This window comes from Aedes aegypti, chromosome 2 (assembly GCF_002204515.2).
Source record: "Aedes aegypti strain LVP_AGWG chromosome 2, AaegL5.0 Primary Assembly, whole genome shotgun sequence".
Taxonomy (NCBI): domain Eukaryota; kingdom Metazoa; phylum Arthropoda; class Insecta; order Diptera; family Culicidae; genus Aedes; species Aedes aegypti.
In genome coordinates this window covers 27,498,090-27,520,052 of record NC_035108.1, presented here as the reverse complement: position 1 = coordinate 27,520,052, position 21,963 = coordinate 27,498,090, and the positions used below count along the sequence as shown (strand labels likewise).

Genomic DNA, 21,963 nt, shown 5'->3' with positions numbered 1-21,963 from the left:
CGCGGAGTGCTTACTGTTTCGACTCCATCTTCGATTGAACTGATAACACCCGAGAGCTATCTATTTTTATTGTTTGGAGAGACAAAAAAATACGCTCTCTACTTTAATTACAGAAAGGTATTGACATCTTTCTCATTTTCTCTTAAACACCCAATAGTAATTCTATCACAGGATGAGCTTCAGAATTATTTTTGTTCAGGAAAAATACACTTGACTTGAAGAACACTGTACGAGGATTTTCATGAGTCCCTCCAAAATATTATCCTGGGTGTATATCGATTTCTAATACTTATTTCAGAGTTGTTAGCAGCTTTCTTTTCAAAGATTGCGATTATTTTTAGTCTCTTGATAGTCTCTATTCAAAAGATGATCTCCATTTTTTTTCTTGAAAGAAGTACCACCTTTGGATCCTTTTACAGGAATATTCTACAAGTTCTTCCAGAACTTCTTCTCAGATTACTCGACGAATAGCTTCAAGAATTTTTCAAGTTATTTCGCCAGAATTGTTTGCCTGCAATACTTTCAAGTTCTCCTCCAAAAATTACTTCCTATATTCCTTTAGAGCTTCGTTCACCAATTCTCCCAGAAATTGCGTTTTTTGCAAGAGATTTTTTAGTGGAATTTATCCAGAATTTGCTCCTAAAATTTCTTGAGCACCTCTACGCCATTACCTAAAAGAATTTCCACAGGGATTGCTCTGAAAACTTTGTTGATTCTCACAGGAATTTTTCCACGAAATTCCATAAAGGTGTATGGTAGAGTTTTTGAATTATTTATTATCGGAATTTTTTCCCAGGAAACCATACAAATATTCCATCAAGATTGGCTACGCTGAATTTTCCAGTTATTCTTCCAGACATTTTTAAGAACACTTTCTTTCAAGAATTGCTCAAAAAAAAAACTCTTGGGATTATTCCAGCAAACCTTTGCAAAAACTGTTACAAATTCCTCAGTAAATTCGATCAGGAAATCCTCATGAGTGTCAACACAAATTTCTCTAGATATTTCTTTAGAATTTCATCCAGCAATTTCTCCTGCAGTCCTTCCTAGCATTCTTTGAATAATTTCCCAAATAAAATAGCATAGCATAGCATAGACTGACTGTACATGTCAATGGTTGCTCGACTGAACACAGAACTGACACTGACAGCAAATCTTCTTGGCGTCCCGAACAAGGGTGGAGGGCGGCTGTCAAATAGGAGTAAAATTGAAAAGCCGCCAACCTAAGTCCAGAATCAGTTTTAAGGCTTAACGCGGAAAAGTAAAAAAAAAATATTCGCAAAATTACAGGTAATCAATGCGCTTGAAAGATATTATTTGCAAGCAGTCATTTGCTACGTGCTATTGCAGTGCACTGTTGGCAATTTAATACGCAAATTCGGCTTAATTCCCAAAATGGATGTTTTCTAGAAAATTGATTACGCCTTCACCATTGTTTGGTCGTAATTTTGTATGGTTGTTTACTTTTTAGAACCAGCGACACGTTGGGGTAGCAGTAAAGAGCCGCCAGTTCCACCCTTGGTCCCGAAAACAAACCGTCTTGCTTGTGCCTTCCCAAATACCTACCCAGCAAGACGCTCCAAAACAGAAAAAAAAAAATTCTTCGGCGGCGAAACCACGCGCGAAACCGTGAGCAAAACCTATCTGACGACGCAAAACCGAACCGTCCTGCTTGGGCTTCACGAAGCACTACCCAGCAATACGCTCCACAACAGGAAAAAAATCTCCATCGACGAGAACTCAGGCGAAACCGTGAGCAAAATCTATCGGACGACGCAAAACCGAACTGTCCCGCTTGGGTTTCACGAAGCACTCTCTTTGAATAATTTCCTAAATAAAATCTCCATTAATTCTTCAAAAGTTTATTTAACGTTTCAAACCAGCAATTATTCCAGGTATTAAGGTGAAGATTAATCGAAGCCAAACTTCAAATTTTCAAGAGCACAAATCTCGAGAACCGTACACCTGCTTGAGCTGAAAACTTAATCGATTGGTCACCACCATCTAGTGACCAATCGATTAAGTTTTCAGCTTGAACAGATGTTTGGTTCCCCAGATTTGTGCTCCTGAAAATTTGATTTTGGTTTCGATTCACCTTCACCTTAAACCAATCATTCCTTCACACATTTCTTCAGGGATTTCGTCCTACGTTTTTTGAAGAAAACCCAGCATGATATTCGATTGTTTTCGAGGGATTCGATTCAAGAGATCCTTGCAGGAGTTTATCAGGATTTTTTCAGAAGTTTAATCAGAGTAGTATGGTATTTCGATTCCGTTGCATGCTTCTGTGGGGTGAGCGACGGAATCATGACCAATCGTGTTCGGTTCGCATTGTGCGAGTGTGAGAATATATTCGTGTCCAGCCGAGGATGAATTGCCAACTGGTATGGCCGCTCGTTTCATGCTTATTACCACACATTTTACAACGCAATGTTTATATAATTTTCAAGCAAACTATGGATGTTTCGTCCCTACAACTTTCGACATAAGCCTATTATTCCTATTTCAAGTAGGTTTAATATACATATACCTTTCTATTGTCGTCATTACTAAAAAATAACCTTTAAATACTTCGACAGTCCGAATGTAAACGTAATTTCTACCAATATGTACTATTATATTTTCATCGCGAGATACAAATTCTAAACTAGTTTTAAGTAAGAGTCTTATTTTTTCTCCTTATGCATGGTTCGCATCACCGAATGGTGATTTCCAGATATTTTCCTCCCTCACTCATCAACTCCCTTCCCGTGGTGATTGTGGAGATGCAGAGTTCTCGGTCTCTAGAAGCAACAATGACTACATACTAACATTCCTACCCCACCCAACTGACTGTAAGGACTTGGTCGACGATATTATTGATCAATAATATGAGAGCTGCTCAAATGAACACTTCGAGAGTAAGCAGATAGTCCCATCCCTCATTCATTTGGATCGCAATGCAATTCCTACCAGTTTCGATCAATCATGAAGTAGCAACCTTCTAGCAGAGTCTATGCTATGCTAGTTTTCCAGAAGTTAAAACAAAGATATCTAAAAAAATATATTTTCCTAAAATCTTTTATTTTTTATTTTTCTAAAAGCTCAATAGTTCATCCAATAATTATGAAAAAAATTAGGGTGGGTAATGTCTATTACATTACCGCGGGGTTGACGTAGAACTACGATGATTAATAATTTGATTTGTCATGTGTATGAATTTGCAAGTGTACTAGTTTTGTGTTGTTATTGATCGGATGAAGTTTTCAGAAGTTAACTATTTTTGGACTCATTTTGGTAGTCCTGAAAAGAACCATTTGTCGTTCTGTGGTTCCGAGAACCAGTGTTTGGTGTTCCAGGAATAATGCCAGATGATTGAATTTGTTTGTTTGATCGTTGCTTCCTTGTGTTGCTTGGTTGGGTGATCGGTTTCTGGCTCCAGCTGTAGTTCGCCAAACTCCTCCAGTAGATTAGATGTTTGATAGCTCAGGTGCTTCGATAGTAAGAATCGATAGAATCGGTCCAGTGCTTTGGTTTGTAGCAATATCCATTGCATGAGCATTTAGGCTCTGTACATTGATACTCATCAATATGCAGGCTTGGCCGCTATGATCCAGTATTTCTCGCAGTTCGTCTCAAAGCGTCACTAATCGATGATTGCCTAAGCGCTGCAGCTCATTCCTCAAGTCAACCCTCTTGGGAGAATTGCTGCCTTTGGCATGATGGAACTTAAAAATATTGGAAGAGTTTGTCAAAAATAGTCCTTGCAGTGAAGTAACCCGCGACAAACAAACATATACCAATTGCTGATCCTGGCTTTTGTCATAGTCGTACACGACCTCGGGGAAAGTTCCACCTTGCGACTTATGAACAGTAAAAGCACAGGCACTAACCATCGGCAACTGAATGCGTTTGCAGTTGATTATGCCGCACAGTTTGAAAGTAAAATAAAAATTCTCTATACAGGAGTGAAATTGGAATTTCAAAACCAAGAGCCTTACGTTGGCATGAAATATTTTGAACTCTTATAACTGTTTGCTGGTTTAATGAAATTCCTTGAATGGCACCTCAATTGAAAGACAAGACATCAAAGGGTCATGTCGTTTACTTACTGAATCCCACATACCTGTCCAAATAGTTTAATAACTGTTTTAAAACAGAACGTTGATTTCAAGCAAATTTATAAATAGGGGTGCTAGAGAAAATTTTACGTCATTTGCTTTCCATTCTCCGCTTGGATCGCATCTCAGCAGGCAACAGATCGTCTTGCTCTGACCGGGCGTGCTTCTCAGGCACAGACATCGATAGCGAAGGCCTCTCCGTTTGTCTTGCTTCGCTCAAATCAAACTGTCGAGCGAGCGAAAGAAGATGCCGTCCGAAGCCAAAGTCATCACCGCTGCCGCCGCCAAGAAGAAGAAGAAGAAGAAGAAGAAGAAGAGGAAGCAGTCCACAGGAAAATTTGCGGTCGAACTGTGAACACGGTCGGGCAAGTCATTCTCGCTTTGTGCTTCACCGCTTGTTTACGTTCACCCAGCCATCGTCATCGCCGCCATCATCAGATTTCGACTTAAGCCCGGTGATCCACTACCTGTTACTGTTGTGCGCCATCCACGCCACGAAACTTTCGGTTCGTCGTATAAGCAAATATGCTCAAATTTATACATTTGAGTTGAGGATTCCCCGTTTGACCATGGCAATCAACTGATAACATCCCGCAGTGTTATTTATCTGTAAGAGCATCAAAGCTAACAAAGCCATCGGCCCTTTTCAGGGCCATCAAATTAGTGGAAAAGAGTTAAAAGAGAAATATTTCCGACTTTATATATGACTTCTTATATTCCTAAATCAATTTCACAGCTACATACAAAATTTCATTTGTCATGAATAATTTATGACTCAACCATTTGAGATTGTACTCGCGGACGCTGCTGCAGTGCGTCGGGGTGAGTGCTCAACATTCCACAACGATTGTAAAATAGAGTGCCATTTCCAACAGCGTCTTTGATGTTCCATATTTTTCCATGTAACAAAATTGCGACATATTAAGAATGCTTTTGAAAAGACATTCTCATTGAACAATTGTAATAATTTTGGCACCCATGGATCAGAAATTTACCGTCATAATAAAGAAAACGATTGATTATCAATAGCTCGTATTGAATATTTAGTTAATATCAACCCTTCCAGCAATTCATGTTCGACCAATTTCTCACGCAGTAGCATTCTCCGCAATTATTGGCACATACCCATTTCCCAGATTGGTCGATAAGAAAGCGAAGAGCACAAAAGGGAGGAGCATCATCTGCTATTCTGAGGTTATAAAACATGCTTCCTTCGTCGGATCCAGTTTCATTCCAATTCCGCTCTCAAGCTGGTAAGAGCTCCTCCGAACTTCCTCAGCAAGAAGTACCTCGATGCTAGAAATCTGCTGAGCTGTCAATCTTCAAGCTGCCAATCCAGCATCTGGTTTGTGAAATCGCTCAAGATTTCTAGGTTGACCGATCCGCGCTTCTAGATTTCGACTCGTGGTAAACTCGTGGTCACAGCATCCAAGCTCAATCGGCCCATTTCAGGGCCAACATACGTTCATAAAAGGGTTTATTGGATGATATTTACTGATTTATCTATAATGATCTAAATATCGCGGTATACTACAATTTGGTTCACATAATTTACCCCACATAATTACATGAATTTGAGAATTTACCGCTGCAGCGCCGTCGGACCGTAATAACATCATACTACTTAGCATTGTATGGTATTTCTAACAGCATCGTTGATTTATTATATAATGGGGGAACACTTCCTAAATTCTCGTGTATGGATATTGGAAAATGTATTAAAATTGCGACAGATTTTAAATACTGTTCAACAAACTTTTTCCTGACCCATTGTAATGAGCAACTATTGATCTGAATTTTTTCTACATGTTAGTCTATTGCAAATGTCATAGTATATAAATCAGAACACATTGAACATTGATCAGAAATATTTAAAATTTGCACGAAACCAAAACATGCGTGATTTTAATTAATTGTAAGCTATTAAAATAATGTTGATATTTTTACTGTCCATACGAACGCGCATGTGAATTTTCCAAGGTATGTAAATCCCTAACCAAGACATCAACTTCATGTATCTTATCGTAGATTGGTCAATCAGAAGAAGGCGAAGAATACGAAAGGGGGGAGCATCGTCTGCAATTCAAATTATGTAAAACATACTATCTTCGACAGATTCGGTTCATTTAAGGGACGAATGACCTTCGGATTAAAATCCCTCTGTAACAACAGCTGGATTCGGTTCATTTCATTTACACTTTCGAGCTAGTAAGAACTTCTCGTGATAAACACAGTATAGCTAGTAATATTTCTTAATGTGCTTACCACATACTAGCTATAGTCTCTTAATTCATCTCGTAGCATGTTCCGAGAACGCTGCTGCAGTGCCGTCGGGATGCAATTACAGCATAATGCTCATCTTATACGTCCCTTGCCAAGACATCAATTTCATATAGCCTATTTCTCAGATTAACGCAATAGACAACATGTAGAAAAATCAATTCAGATCAATAGTTGCTCATTACAATTGATCAAGAAACAGTTTATTGAATAGTATTTAAAATTTGTCGCAATTTTAATACATTTTCCAATTTCCGTACTCGAGATTTTTGGAAGCGGGGGCCATGACTGGTCCTGGCTGGAAATATTCGTGGGGAGAAACTCGACCCTTTGCTGCAGGAATTTCATTAACAACTCTTTGGTAAAGCAGAAATTTTCCGAGGAAAAGTCTGCTAAAAGTGAACTTTTTCAAAACAACTCTTATTGATTGGAATATTTATCAACAACTCTTTGTTAAGTAAAATCATCCTAAATAACTCTTTGCTCCATCGCCAAACCAAACCATTTCATTGAATTCATCAACTACAAGAATATGAATGGTAAGGAGAGGCAGATGGTGTATATTTCGCTGGCGTTACTTTCCAACAGGTCGCCGGTTGGCGCTGACTACTAATCCGTCCACTGAATGATTTTCAGTTGTTGCTTTCGCTTCGTTGCTCTCTGGTTCCGTTCGTTACTTGCACACTGCTGTGGCTTTCACGCGCTCTTCTTTGCTGCTCCGCTGCTTGATCCGTTCGTTATGCCGTTCGATTTGTGAATGAGCTGGGAGCAGAACAACCAGTGGTTTTATTTGCTCGAGCTCCGTTCACCGATGGCGAGTGGTGGGGTTCTCACTTGGTTGTTTCGTCACTCCGTTCGCTACTCGCACGCGATTGGTTATTGCTTTCGCGTTATTTTCGTTGATGATTCTTCGCTGAGAAAAAAAAAACTGCAACTCTTTTGATTTTTCATGCAAAATAACCAACTTTGATAAATCATATCTCAGTCATTTATGAACCGATTTGAATGAAATTTTCACAGAATATCAGACATAACTTAAATTTTAACATATATTTTTGAGTGTTTTTTTCCAATCACACGTTGAAAAGCAGTAACGGTTTGACTAAAGTGAATTTTTTGACGATTTTTTATAATTGACATAACTAAACAGCAAAGTTGTAGATTTTGACGAGATGAATAAGTTTGCTGAAGACAGTTTTTGTGTAAGGCTATCAGAATTTAAGATAAAAAGTTTTGAATTTTTCGTCGAAAATTACAGTTTAGTCAAACCGTTATTACTTAAAAACTTGTAATTGGAAAAATTATTCAAAAATATATGTTTAAACTCAAGTTACATCTGATGTTCTGTGAATGTTTCATTGGACCATATTTCCATAAATAACTGAGATCTAACTTACCAAAGTTGGTCATTTTGTATGGAAAATCGAAAAAGTTGCAAATGCATGTGAATAAGTTGGGGCCTTCCTTAGCCGAGTGGTTTGGTTAGAGTCCGCGGCTACAAAGCAAAGCCATGCTGAAGATGCCTGGGTTCGATTCCCGGTCGGTCCAGGATCTTTTCGTAATGGAAATTTCCTTGAATTCCCTGGGCATAGAGTATAATCGTACCTGCCACACGATATACGATTGCAAAAATGGAAACTTTGGCAAAGAAAGCTCTCAGTTAATAATTGTGGAAGTATCATAAGAACACTAAGCTGAGAAGCAGGCTCTGTCCCAGTGAGGACGTTAATGCCAAGAAGAAAAATGGGTGCCAAAATTATTACAATTGTTCAATGAGAATGACTTTTCAAAAGCATTCTAAATATGTCGCAATTTTGTTACATGGGATAATTTTCCTAATCAAAGTGTTCCCATAAAATATGGAACATAAGAGGCGCTGATGGAAAAGCCACTCTATTTTATAATCGTTGAGCACTCACCCGAAGGCACTGCAGCAGCGTCCGCGAGTAAAATCTCAAATGGTTGAGTCATAAATTATTCATGACAAATGAAATGTTGTATGAAGCCGTGTGAAATTGATTTAGTAATATTAGAAGTTATAAATAAAGTCGGAAATATTTCTCTTTTAACTCTTTTCCACAAATTTGATGGCTCTGAAAAGAACCGATGGCTTTGTAAGCTTCGATGTTGTTACGGATAAATAACACTGCTCGGACCAGCAAAACTCAGGGGGCTTCTGGTATTTGCCCCTAACGGGATTGCTTCTTGACCACCAATGAGGATTTCATCACGAGTCGAAATTTTGAAGCGCGGGTTAACAGCTCCTCGGCCGATGAAATTTGCGGCGGCGATGTCGATGGCTGGGTGAACGCAAACAAGCGGTGAACCACAAAGCGAGAATGACTCACCCGACCGTGTTCACAGTTCGACCGCAAATTCACCTGTGGACTGCTTCCTCTTCTTCTTCTAGGCGACGGCAGCGGTGATGGCTTTAGCTTCGGACGGCATCTTCTCTCGCTCGCTCGACAGTTTGATTTGAGCGAAGCAAGACAAACGGGGGCGTCCTTCGCTATCGATGTCTGTTCCTGAGAAGCACGCCCGGTCAGAGCAAGCCGATCTGTCGCCTGCTGAGATGCGAGCCAATCGGAGAGTGAAAAGCAAATGACGTCAAATTTTCTCTAGCCACCCCTATTTATAGATTTGTTTGAAATCAACGTTCTCTTTTAAAACAGTTATTAAACTATTTGGACAGGTATGTGGGATTCAGTAAGTAAACGACATGAAGCTTTGATGTCTTATCTTTCGATTGAGGTGCTAATCAAGAAATTTCGTTAAGCCAGCGAAAAGTTATAAACGTTCAAAATATTTCATGCCAGCGTAACGCTCTCGGTTTTGAAATTCCAATTTCACTCCTGTATAGAGAAGAAAGACGTACTTCTACGTCAAAATTTCTTAGTTGATCCCTAATATTTCCCTGAACAAATTCTTGGAGAAAATATTTTTGAATTGGCTTGAATATTTTTTTTTTTTCAAAAAATTCCTAGATGCCTTCCTGAAAGAGATTTTGAAAGATTTTCCAGAGTAGTTTATTAAGGTATGCTTAGAAGAACACGTGGTTGACATCCTACAAAAATTCGGATCCTTAATGGAGAAAACTGGTAGAAATTTATGCAAGCAACTCTGGAAAAAATAATAATTCAATTCTCGAAGATGTCTCATTCGATAATCTTGGAGGAAATCCTAGGAAACCGATTAAAGCATCGCTGGGCAAATTTCAGAAGAAAGACTTTCTTGAGATAGTTCTGAAAAAAAACTATGGAGAACCTTCTGGTGGATTCTTTGGCGCAAATTCTAGGGTAATCCTTATTAAAAACAGGGGAATCCATACCTTTAAGCACGAAATTATTGAAGTTCGTTTATTCGCTGCCGAACCTGTTATTTAAGCAAAATACTAATTGAATCCTTCAAAAAGTTCTCAAGAAACCAGACGTATCATCAAAGATCCTTGCAGGAGTTCAATCCCGCGGGAGTTAATCATGTTTTCTCAAGAAGTTTTCTCAAATACAGAAATGCTTCATGGATTAGTATTTTCAGAATTTTTCCAATAATTTCAGGAATGAAGAAATTTGTGAAGATAGCCCAGGAAAATTATCTTCGAGAATTGTTGAGGATATCATTATAGAAATTCCTGTTCGAAATCTTGAAGAATTACTGAACGAAAATTCTAGAGATCGAGATCTATGGAAGGATATTTATTATGGGATACAATTTTGGTAAGCTGAGATGTTTATTGAGAAGTTTTAGAAAGAATCTATGAAGAAATCTCTGGAGTAATTTCTGAAGAAATCGTTCGAAAAATTATTGGTTGTATTCTGAAAGGTATCCTTAACGATAATCTGGAATGAGTTCCTAGTGAAGAATTGTAAATACCTAATACCAGATGGATTTTTTTTTTATTTCTTGGTTTATTTGGTCTTCGACTTAAATAAAAATACATAACACAGACTTCAACTCCGTAAAATCCGTAATCCTAAATCTATAATAAAATCGTACAAGTGATGCACATTATTGAACATTTCACAGCACACATCTAGCGGATTATTTTGCCCATATAACGTTCGATGAGCAGCGTGTCGGAATAGTGCAGTTCTTCGTAGAATTTTGAGTAAATTTTTGAATAAATCACGAAGGAGTCCTAAAATAATAACGTGCATGATGTCGCAAGGAATGACCAAGGAAATTCTTTGAAATTTTTCTTAGAAAATTCATCTCTAGTTCTCTTGAAAAAAAAAAACTTATAAAATTGCTCTTTGAATACCCTCTGGTTCCTGTTAACCTCTAATACCCAAACCAAAGACCCGAAGACGGAGTACACTTTTGAATTTTGTGTATTTTTTCGTAGCTCGGAAATTAAAATGATTGAGTTTTGGCTTAAACCTCGTCTCATAACACGCATATAAGGAAAGCTTTTTTAAGGCTTTTGAATCTTTTTTGTGTTTTTGAAAAAAATGTTTGAAAATGCATTTTTTAAACCTACAAATGCTTGAGATTCATTTAAAGTGTAAAACAATAAATTGGTTTATGGACAAAAGGTCGAAAGACAAAACGTCGAAAATAATTTAACAACTACCGAAAAGCTAAACATTACATATAATTTGCAATTGGATTAGATGGACAAATTGATGTGAAGATTTGCGAAAAAGTTACACGTCTTCTCAGTGAGGATCGAACTCACGACTCCCCGATCTCTAGTTGGGGCGCGTTACCACTACGCCATGATAAGACTCATGAACGCAGAAGTTAACCTGAATTCGATTTCAGCTCAATAATCACGTGGTCCTCTTTCGCAAAGTGCACCTCTTTCGGAAGAATTAGATGCCCATCCAAACACAACGCTTTCTATATATATTTAATGCCTAGCCCGAGAGCGCATTGTTTTTAGGTATAGGAATAGCACACTACACTAGCCAGCAACTGCGCTGGCTGAGGTATCTATTGTGTGGGCTTCCAATGGGTCGCAACGTTCTCAAACGACCGGTTACGGAGCATGAGTCCGTTGCTCGATAAATACTTGTTTATAATTATGAATCGTGGTTTACGGCTAACCAGCCGAGTGGAAGTTTAACAACTACCGAAAAGCTAAACATTACATATAATTTGCAATTGGATTAGATGGACAAATTGATGTGAAGATTTGCGAAAAAGTTACACGTCTTCTCAGTGAGGATCGAACTCACGACTCCCCGATCTCTAGTTGGGGCGCGTTACCACTACGCCAGTTGTTAAACTTCCACTCGGCTGGTTAGCCGTAAACCACGATTCATAATTATAAACAAGAAAATAATTTGCTTAGTGGGAAAATTTTCCTTCTTTGAAAATAAATTTTCGCCCTTTTCCTTTCGACCTTTTGTCTTTCGGCCTTTTGTCATAGATTCCAATAAATCGAATCTGTTATATTTTTCTACAATCAACTTATCACAGAAAAAGAGCCTGGTTTTAAATAATTTGGAATTTGTTTTTTTTTTCGTTAGTTACACGGAAAATAAAATATGTTCTAGAAATAAATTAAAATTTAATGCCTTCAAAAGTATTTTTTTTATCATTGTCAAAAAATCAGTAACTAGGAGAAGGTTCAAGAAAAAATGAAAAAGGATAGGGATGTTCGAAAATAAAAAAAAATAAATCAAAAACCAAAATTAATAAATTTGCGAAAAAAATAAATGAATAATTGCGCACAACGTGTTTAGAACGATTTTAGATAACGAAAAATGGTATTTAGATCGAAAATAGTTGATTAATTCTCTTTTTCTTTCTTTGGTACCTGATTGGCCTATTTTAGGTTTGTTTTAGGTCTTTTGTTTTCAAACATGTGGTCTCTAAAGTTCCTATTTTTAACACTCATTCTATCTGATTGATTTGATACTTAAACCTACAGTTCTGTAATTTTCATGTGAAACTTTTCCAGTACGGTACTGCTGCGGCACGAGAACATTCTCGGCTACATTGGGTCGGACATGACCTCGCGGAATTCGTGCACCCAGCTTTGGCTTATCACGCACTATTACCCGCTGGGATCGCTGTTTGATCATCTGAACCGGACTGCCTTGAGCCATCACCAGATGGCGACGATTTGCCTTTCAATTGCCAACGGTTTGGTGCATCTGCACACAGAAATCTTCGGCACGGAAGTGGGTATCGTTCCAGGCGCTGACTTTTATATAGAATAGTTCAGGATCTAATCGATTTCTACTTTTTGAAGGGTAAACCGGCAATCGCTCATCGTGACCTGAAAACGAAGAATATCCTTGTGCGCATCAACGGATCGTGTGTGATAGCCGACTTTGGCCTTGCCGTGACGCACAGTCAGACGACTAACAAGATCGACATGGGTAATACGGCTCGAGTCGGAACCAAGCGTTACATGGCACCGGAAGTGCTGGATGAGAGGTGAGTTATGAAGACACTGTCGTCAAAATGCACGGAGTTCAAATCGATTTTTTTTTTCCATTTCCAGCATAAACATGGAATGCTTCGAGTCCCTACGCAAGGCAGACATCTACGCGATCGGACTGATGTTCTGGGAGATCTGCAGGCGCACTCTGTCGAATGGCATCGCCGAGGACTATAAGGTTCCGTTTTACGACTGCGTCACGTCCGATCCGAGCTTCGAAGAGATGCGAAAGGTGGTCTGTGGCGATAACTATCGACCATCGATACCAAATCGCTGGGTTTCGGATCCGGTAAGTTTCCGAGTTCCACCAACCTCAAAATACACTACTAACTTTTGGTATCACCTCTAGCTCCTGTCCGGCATGGCCAAATTGATGCGCGAGTGCTGGCACGCCAACTCGAATGTGCGTCTGCCGGCGCTGCGGATAAAGAAGACGCTACTGAAGTTGGCCAGTTTGGACGAAACGGTCAAGCTCAACTACGACGGGGAGATCTGCGTTTGATGGCTGCTGCCCTGTCGCTATCCGGGACAAGGTGATGGCGCTTCATCTACAGCGAAATCAAGGTATCAAATGAGACAACAACAATATCACTTTTCGGGGTTTGGATGTAGGTTCTTGGGTATGGTTGGTTTGTGCCTGTTGAGTGCAAAAGTCCGTTTGAATGTGCGACTATGTGTGAATGCGTTCAAACATTTCAATCGTGTACATATTTTGTGTGTATAATCTAATGACTGTACTAGACTAGAACTGTTAATTTTACGAACCATTTTTGAATTGTCCCGTCGGTCCCCTTCATCAGCTTTAAATTGAGTATCGAATTGCGTTTTTATCACTACTTTATTTTCGTTCGTAGAAAGTTACGACGTTTTTCATTTCATTTAATTTTAGGACATATGTTTTGATGAGTTATCATCATAAAACCCAAAAAATATAATATCAAACAATGTTCAGTATTATTAACTGAATATATATTGTTAAATACGACAATGCAAACTGTAATCAGATTCAATACGATGCAAATCTAACACCCCAAACAAAGATAGAACTATTTACACTTTTGCGTGAGGAATCGAAAAACAGGTCAACGTTATACCCTTTCTGGAACGGTTTTACACTTTCTTTCTATTTGTTCAGTTGGGACAAATTCACATCCAAATTAAGTGCCATTTAGTAAACATTTTTTCCCGAGCATGAAAGGAAGAGATAAGATTCTCTAGGGTTAGTCTAATATTTTGGAAATAAGCTCATTTATTCATTGATTTTGTGTAAATATTTCCTCTACCTTTGATTTCTATACTACTTTTATGCGAGATTTGTTGGGTGAATAGGAGTGATTCGAGAAGAACACAAGAAATGTACGGCATTTCTCGACTTTGAGAATCGTGCTAGATGCAAGAAACTGATTCGAGAATTAGTTTCGATTTATTAGATTAGTTGAGTTCTATTATTTTCAAGCAATAAAATCAATATAAAGGATAGATAGTTTGTAACGAAAGCGGTTGTGGTTGAAGTTGATTTGATCCGAACATCCATGTCTGCATGCTCAGACCGACGGCTAAAATACGAAAACGGCTAAGGATCGATGGGTTTCGTCATCTTCAAGAGTATGGCCGTTGTACATATTTTGGTCACACCCTCCCGTATCGATACATCTGGAAGTCATCGATGGAGTACACTTATTTTTTAATATAACCGACGTCAGAACCTATTGTAATGATAAACTGCATCCAAAACGATGAGTCATCAACTATGTATGGTACCGACGCCCGCCTCGGTGCAATCTAGTGCGACTGGAACAACCAGATGTCGCCAATGTACTTATGCGCATCATCTTGCTGCAGTAGCGTTTGTGGATGAGGGTGAGATCAATCCTTTTGAGGATGACACAGTCGAAAGCATCGTTGGATACATGGAACCGAAGGTCACGAAACGATTGGTTCCACGAGGAGTGTCAGGAGGATATTGTCGAGAAGGAAGCTGCGAGGGCTGAAATGCTGCAGCACAGTACCCGACCAAAGGTGAATCAATATAGCAGAAACAGAAAAACTGCCTGTTCATGAAAAAACGGTGTGTCAAGATGAAGTTGCTGTGCCGTTCTTAAGAATCGCGGAAAACTATCAGACGCTCAACCCATTCTGCAAAGGCTCCAAGATGCGAGCCGAAATGTAATGACGAGTGCATTTTGTCGGACGGACGCGACGTAATCGAAAGGTGGGTGCAGCACTTTGATGAACACATGTATGGTACGATGAAAAGTCATTAAAATTGCCAGAACGAAAATATCCTGTACTGTACCATGAATTGGATGTAGACATTATTAACGGGACTATCACAAAAGGCAGAATTCGTACTAACATACCACAAAAGGCCGAATAAGAAAAGACCGAACTAAAGTTGAAATTTACAAATGAGGCTTGATTATGAAAAGTCTATGAACGGACATGCGATCATGTCAGCAAATAGTGCAAAATTTCATACGACGAAGCCGCATTGAGGATGGAGGAACTGAGGCAGAAGAAGGCCGCTTTTGGTAAGAAGAAAAAACCTTTTGCAGTACGTGCTACTTTCGAACTTGAGCTTTAACTACATATGGGTAGCAGTTAGATGTCAACTGATGCTGCACGTAATGAAAATCCATTCAGAGTGCAGCGTAAAATTAATAAAATCATGCGTATATAGAGAGAATGTCAAATTTGTCGCTTATTTACTCGACAAAATCGCGTAATCGAGCATGGACGCAAATTCATGTAGGTTATGTAATTTTCTGAGGCCCAGATAGACGTAGCGGTAAACGCGCATCTATTGAGCAAGACTAAGCTGAGGGTCGTGGTTTCGAATCCCACCGGTCGAGGAACTTTTCGGGTTGGAAATTTTCTCGACATGTCAGGGCATAGAGTATCTTCGTACCTGCCACACGATATACACATTATTATTATTATCTTTATTATCGAGACTTTCAGCCGGAGGCATCTACACATGCAAAAATGGTCAATTGGCATAGAAAGCTCTCAGCTAATAACTGTGGAAGTGCTCATAAGAACACTAAGCTGAGAAGCAGGCTTTGTCCCAGTTGGGACGTAACACCAGAAAGAAGAATATGTAATTTTCTGAGAATTTTGGAATTTTAGCTCGTCCTCCATGTAGCGGAAGTTCTCAACAATTCACTATTTTGCACTCACACGCGGAAAGAAGCTAAATTTTTCTCGGAAAAAAACTACATAAAAACGTTTGAAACATAATTTTAAACTCGATGCAAAACGGCATAATCGGTGTAGGAGTAAACTACAAGCGATAAACAAACTGGCGAATCTGACAGATGACTTTTCAATTGGACGCAGCCATTGGGCGTAACCGTAATAGGCCTATTCACATGACGTTCCAAAACAGCTGATCGGGAAGCTCTTTGACAGTTCTTCTATGAAAATGACAGCCTCGTGTATGCACCGGTCCTCCACCGATGTAAACAAATGCATAGACGGACCTGTCACATGAAAAGGCCTATTATGATTTTCGAAGGACGAATATTCTGAAGGGCGCAATTAGAGCGATGTTTTGAAAAGGGCTAGGCGATATATTTCTACAATTAATGTGGTAAAATGATTGTAATTAAATGTGATTATTGTTGAAATGAAAGATCAATTGATGATCAATATGATTAAAATAAATGCGGGTTGTATAGTATGGATAAGAAATAGAGAAATGATTTCTTGTGCGGAAATTTCAATTAACGATTTCTCATTTTGTCATCGATGTTAATTTCGCTGTTTTGAAAAAAGTGCACAGAAATGTAGGTATTGAGTTGGCTATTCTAGTACTTCATGATCCCAAAAAAAGTTATTTTACTTGGAAGTCCTACGTCTTTATTTCGTCTTTTGCTAAACGGTGAAAATTTTGCAGGCATTTCGCTCACAAACACTGAAACGTGCCACTGTTTGCCAAACTGTTCAACAACAGTTATATATGGTAAAATGCATTTGGTTTTATGTATTGTGACGATAAATTCAACAACAATTTCTCAGAAGTCATAATTTTACTATTTCTCGGGGATTTGAATTTCCGTATAAATTTACATAGTCTGCACAGTATCTTAGACTGTTAGTGTTTGGCCTGGACTACGCAAAACCATTTTATAAATCTTAAATCTCAAACCGAAGAAAGCAACTGTTTATTATATACTAACCTATCAGATAAAAGTGATGAATTGTTCTGAATGTATGGCGAATTGTGATTTTCTATGCGGGTAAATCGCACACCAGTAAAAACGTTTAGAGGTAATATTGTAAAGCACTATGAGCGAATAAGATTGTACCTAAACGTACCCAGACTTTAATAAAGGTGTTAAGCTGGTAGTAATTGTGATAACCGATACTCGCCGGCTCAATTTCGGGAGATTTGTTTTTTCGCGTGCGTTCGTCGCAAAATCCGTTAACAAACTGAACATCCAGCCGAACATTATTCAACCTCAGAACAGCTTCGAAAAAGACACCCATACATACTCATCCCGCACCAACCATCAGCGCTGTTTCATTCGCACTCATCTGCCGAAAATCTTTCATTTTCTCTCACTTTATCATTCACGGTCATGCATACAGGGACAGCGTTTGACTTAACGCGCAGCTCATTCTCATTTTTACCAATACAAACGAAGGCTACGTCGATTGATATCGAAAAGCATTTGCCAGATGCAAAGCTCATCATGAGCTATTAACATTTGAAAACACTGAAACAAACAAGACTATCATTTTTACCTTTTCAGAAATGTACGAGAAAATACGTTTTATCCAAATCTCGTAACGCAGACTCTGTACACCACAGTAATATCCGTCAGTAGTATGATGTGTAATAGCCAAAGGTTGAAATAACAACACTTTCTATTTGAGGGATTCCACGGAGGCATGCAAGTCGATTCTGATCGACCATTTCAAAAATATCTGAAACTTTGCACAGTTTTTCAGTTCCATCTAAATCGTCATTTTCCGATATCAAATCTTCAAGTTGAGTCACGACTAACTTTTCAAAAGGGTGTATGTGAAAATGGTTCAAAAATATTCAAAAAGGTGCACAGCAAAAACGGATCGAACGACAGACTTTAGACAACTAAAGAAATAAAGTTAGACAACTAAATAAAGATTACAAAAAAAAATACACACAATAAAAAAAAAATTTTTTTTTGCATTAAAAAACATCATTTTTGTCACAAAAACTCAAATATCTCAAAACCCTATCGGAATACCAACGTAATTTTTTGAGGGAAAACGGTCCATTATATTAGCTATCTACCATAAAAATTTGGTGATGGTAAGCCAATAAACAAAAAAGTTATGACATTTCAAATATTTCACAAATTTGACACTTAGTGAAATTTTTTTTTTTCATTGTTAATTTTTTTTAGGACCGCAGTTTGTTGCTGAATTTTTTGTTAAGGGTACCACATGAGGTTGACAAGTTGTTTTCATGATATTTTATTTAATTATTCATAACTATTATACCATCTATTAGAAAGTTAGACGCGATCCAGTGTTGTGATCTAAAGTCTTGATAGTGTCATATTTTTTATTGTACGTAACTGAAGAAAAATTCTCTCAATAGTGTTGAAACCTTTTGATAAAAGAAACCTATAAGAAATCTAATATTGAAGACAAAAGCTACAAAAAAAAGTTTTCTATACAGGTATACGACTAGTTTACCTGCAAAAAGTTTACCTCGTAGAGAACAAGGCGGGTCTATACCCAGGTGATCTAGTATACGTAAAGCAGGTCGGTTTTCTCGGCGCTGGTTTTCTCCACAAAGTTAAAATCTGATTACACCTGGGTATAGACCCGCCTTGGTAGAGAATAGACTTTATTAATCATATTTGGGAGAAAGCGAGTAACTTCAACAACATCAAAAACATGATAGGTACATACCATGAACAAACTCACGAAAAAGCTAAAAATATACTACCACTATGGTTATAAAAGATTTAATTGTAAAATTTTTCTTCAGTCAAGTAAACGACACCAAACTAGTCAGTAAAAACTTAAAAGTGATTTTGTTTATTAAAATCTAACGAGCAACATGAGTAGTCGCTTTCTCAACTGTTGCAGGCCGTTTGCAGAAAAAAAAGTGTTCGAAAGAGCTACGAAATCTCACCGAAAGCACCATAGATAAACTGAAAGCGGCTGGTTATGCTCCAATGTCTACATTGAATACAAATTTACGCATTTGTACGTCCTGCCGTTTAAACGTTGACAAACGGGCAATCTGTACATCATCGGTGGATCAGGTTGCAGGAAGTTCGAAAACAACAACAACTGAGGAATTACTAGATGCACCGACAACAACTGAGGAGTTACCAGAAGTACCAAGTGCAGATAGTCTTGCCACGGTACCATCAGCGACATCTGTTTCAACAAATCAATCAGAAGATGAACTTTCAATTATTTACGAGCCGACTGGAATATATATGAAACGTATGTTGACTCTAATCTTGATGTTAACATTTCTTTAGAAACTAAACTTGATATTGACAATGCTCTTGAAACTTTAACAAATTCCATTGTTGAAGCCCGGAGCATTGCAATTCCAAAATGTGAAGTAAAATTTGAATCCGTGATTATAGACGATGATCTTAAACTCTTGATCCGTCTTAAAAACGTGAGGAGAAGGCAATTTCAACGCACTCGCGATCCTGCTATGAAAATCATATGGCAGGATTTGCAGAAAGAAATCAAGAAACGTTTTGCTCAATTAAGAAACACAAATTTTGAAAATAAAATTTCTCAATTGGACCCTGGCTCTAAGCCCTTTTGGAAATTATCTAAAATCTTGAAAAAACCTCAGAAGCCAATTTCGGCATTGAAAGAGGAAAACAAATTATTACTAACTAATTGCGAAAAAGCTCAAAAACTAGCTATGCAGTTTGAAAGTGCGCACAATTTTAATTTAGGACTTACTAGTCCAATTGAAAATGAAGTTACTCAGGAGTTCGAAAATATTCTCAATCAAGAGAACGTTTTCGAAAATGCCTGGGAGACTGATTTGGAAGAAGTGAGAACTATTATTAAAAAATTCAAAAACATGAAAGCTCCTGGCGATGATGGAATTTTCTACATCCTCATCAAGAAACTTCCAGAAAGTAGCTTATCATTTTTAGTTGATATATTCAACAAATGTTTTCAATTAGCATATTTTCCCGACAAATGGAAAAATGCTAAGGTTGTTCCAATTTTAAAACCAGACAAAAATCCTGCAGAAGCTTCTAGCTATCGTCCAATCAGTTTGCTTTCCTCCATCAGTAAACTTTTTGAAAAGGTTATTTTGAACAGAATGATGGCCCACATCAACGAAAATTCAATTTTTGCCAATGAATAGTTCGGATTCCGCCATGGAAATTCGACCACTCATCAACTTTTACGTGTAACAAATTTGATCCGTTCCAACAAATCTGAAGGAAATTCTACTGGTCTTGCTCTTCTAGACATAGAAAAAGCATTCGACAGTGTTTGGCATGAAGGTTTGATTGTAAAATTAAAAAACTTTAATTTTCCAACATACATTGTTAGAATAATTCAAAGTTATCTGTCAAATCGTACACTTCAGGTTAATTATCAGAACTCCAGATCTGAAAGACTTCCTGTAAGAGCTGGTGTTCCTCAAGGCAGCATTTTGGGACCAATATTATACAATATTTTCACATCTGACTTACCTGATTTACCTCAGGGATGTCAAAAATCTTTGTTTGCGGATGACACAGGCCTCTCCGCCAAAGGACGAAGCCTGCGTGTCATCTGTAGTCGATTGCAAAAAAGTTTGGATATTTTTTCTTCATACTTGCAAAAATGGAAGATTTCTCCTAATGCTTCCAAAACTCAACTAATAATATTCCCACATAAACCGAAAGCTCTTTATTTGAAACCTTCAAGTAGACATGTTGTCACGATGAGAGGGGTTCCAATAAATTGGTCAGATGAAGTTAAGTATCTAGGGCTCATGCTGGATAAGAATTTAACTTTCAAAAATCACATTGAGGGCATTCAAGCCAAATGTAATAAATATGTAAAATGTCTCTATCCCCTTATTAATAGAAAATCAAAACTTTGTCTCAAGAACAAGCTGTTGATATTCAAACAAATTTTCAGGCCAGCCATGTTGTATGCTGTACCAATATGGACTAGCTGTTGTAATACCAGGAAGAAAGCTCTGCAGAGAATTCAAAATAAAATTTTGAAAATGATTCTGAGACTTCCTCCCTGGTATAGTACCAATGAGTTACATAGAATATCCAATGTTGAAACATTGGAACAAATGTCAAATAAAATAATAAATAATTTCAGGCAAAAATCGTTACAATCTTCTATTGCCACGATTAATGCGTTATATCTTTAGGTTAAGTTAGGTTAAGTATATTAAAAACTTTTTTTTTCTCTTATAAGCAGGTGAAATCAACTCACCTGTAAAAAAACTGAACTGCTACGGCAACTGAAATGTAATATGTTGTTAACAAAATGTTAATAAAATCTTAAATTTGTTTTACCAAATTAGGATGATAGTGTTGTCTAATAACACAGAACACCTAGATATAAGAAATGAATGTAATGTTTGGAATGATACTAATAAATAAATTAAAAAAAAAAGAAATCAGAAGATGAGTGCATCCAGAAGGTCAACATCGAACGCTTCAACGAAAGGATAGCTGGAATAAAAGTGACTCCGATTAAATGGACGAAGATGGGTTACGTCAATTATCCCGAGAAAAAATACCGTGAAATCAACGAAGCTGTACGAAGAAACCTCTTTAAATTAGGACCTGAGGATGTGGAAAATACAGACTACGATGAGGTAATTATGAATATGAAGGAAAGGTTCTCGAATCTAGCCACGACAAGGAAAGAAAAATTATTGATTTTGTCGATGCTGCCAAGCTCATGGTCTATTCAAGACGCCATTGATGAGTTCAAAACCAATAGAAATACAGCAAAAGAGGCAAAATAATTAAAAAATAACTGTCTTGCAACCAAAAATGCTAGGTCGAGTACTTCATTAACAGATGAGACAAAAGAAAAAAGCTATGCCTGGCCAAAAAGATTATGTATCTGTAAAAAAAGATGGAAAGCGTCAAGCAATCCAAAAACGATTAATGATGACTACTTTGAAAAAAGCGTATACACGCTTCAAGGAAATTAACGAAAATATTAAGGTAGGTTTTTCCT

The 21,963-nt window shown here is 37.8% G+C and overlaps 1 protein-coding gene across 2 annotated transcripts in view; it reads left to right on the top strand.

Annotated features, from left to right (window-relative positions):
* The window catches only part of LOC5566323 (activin receptor type-1), a 59,490-nt gene extending 45,227 nt beyond the window's left edge, over window positions 1-14,263 (top strand). For both annotated transcript variants that reach the window (XM_021840355.1, XM_021840356.1), the window contains 4 exons: window positions 12,286-12,508; window positions 12,580-12,767; window positions 12,835-13,060; window positions 13,121-14,263. In XM_021840355.1, coding sequence (XP_021696047.1) covers window positions 12,286-12,508; window positions 12,580-12,767; window positions 12,835-13,060; window positions 13,121-13,273 — 790 coding nt within the window. In that variant the 3' untranslated portion in view covers window positions 13,274-14,263. The remainder of the gene's footprint in view (window positions 1-12,285; window positions 12,509-12,579; window positions 12,768-12,834; window positions 13,061-13,120) is intronic.
* The last annotated feature ends 7,700 nt before the right edge of the window (window positions 14,264-21,963 follow it).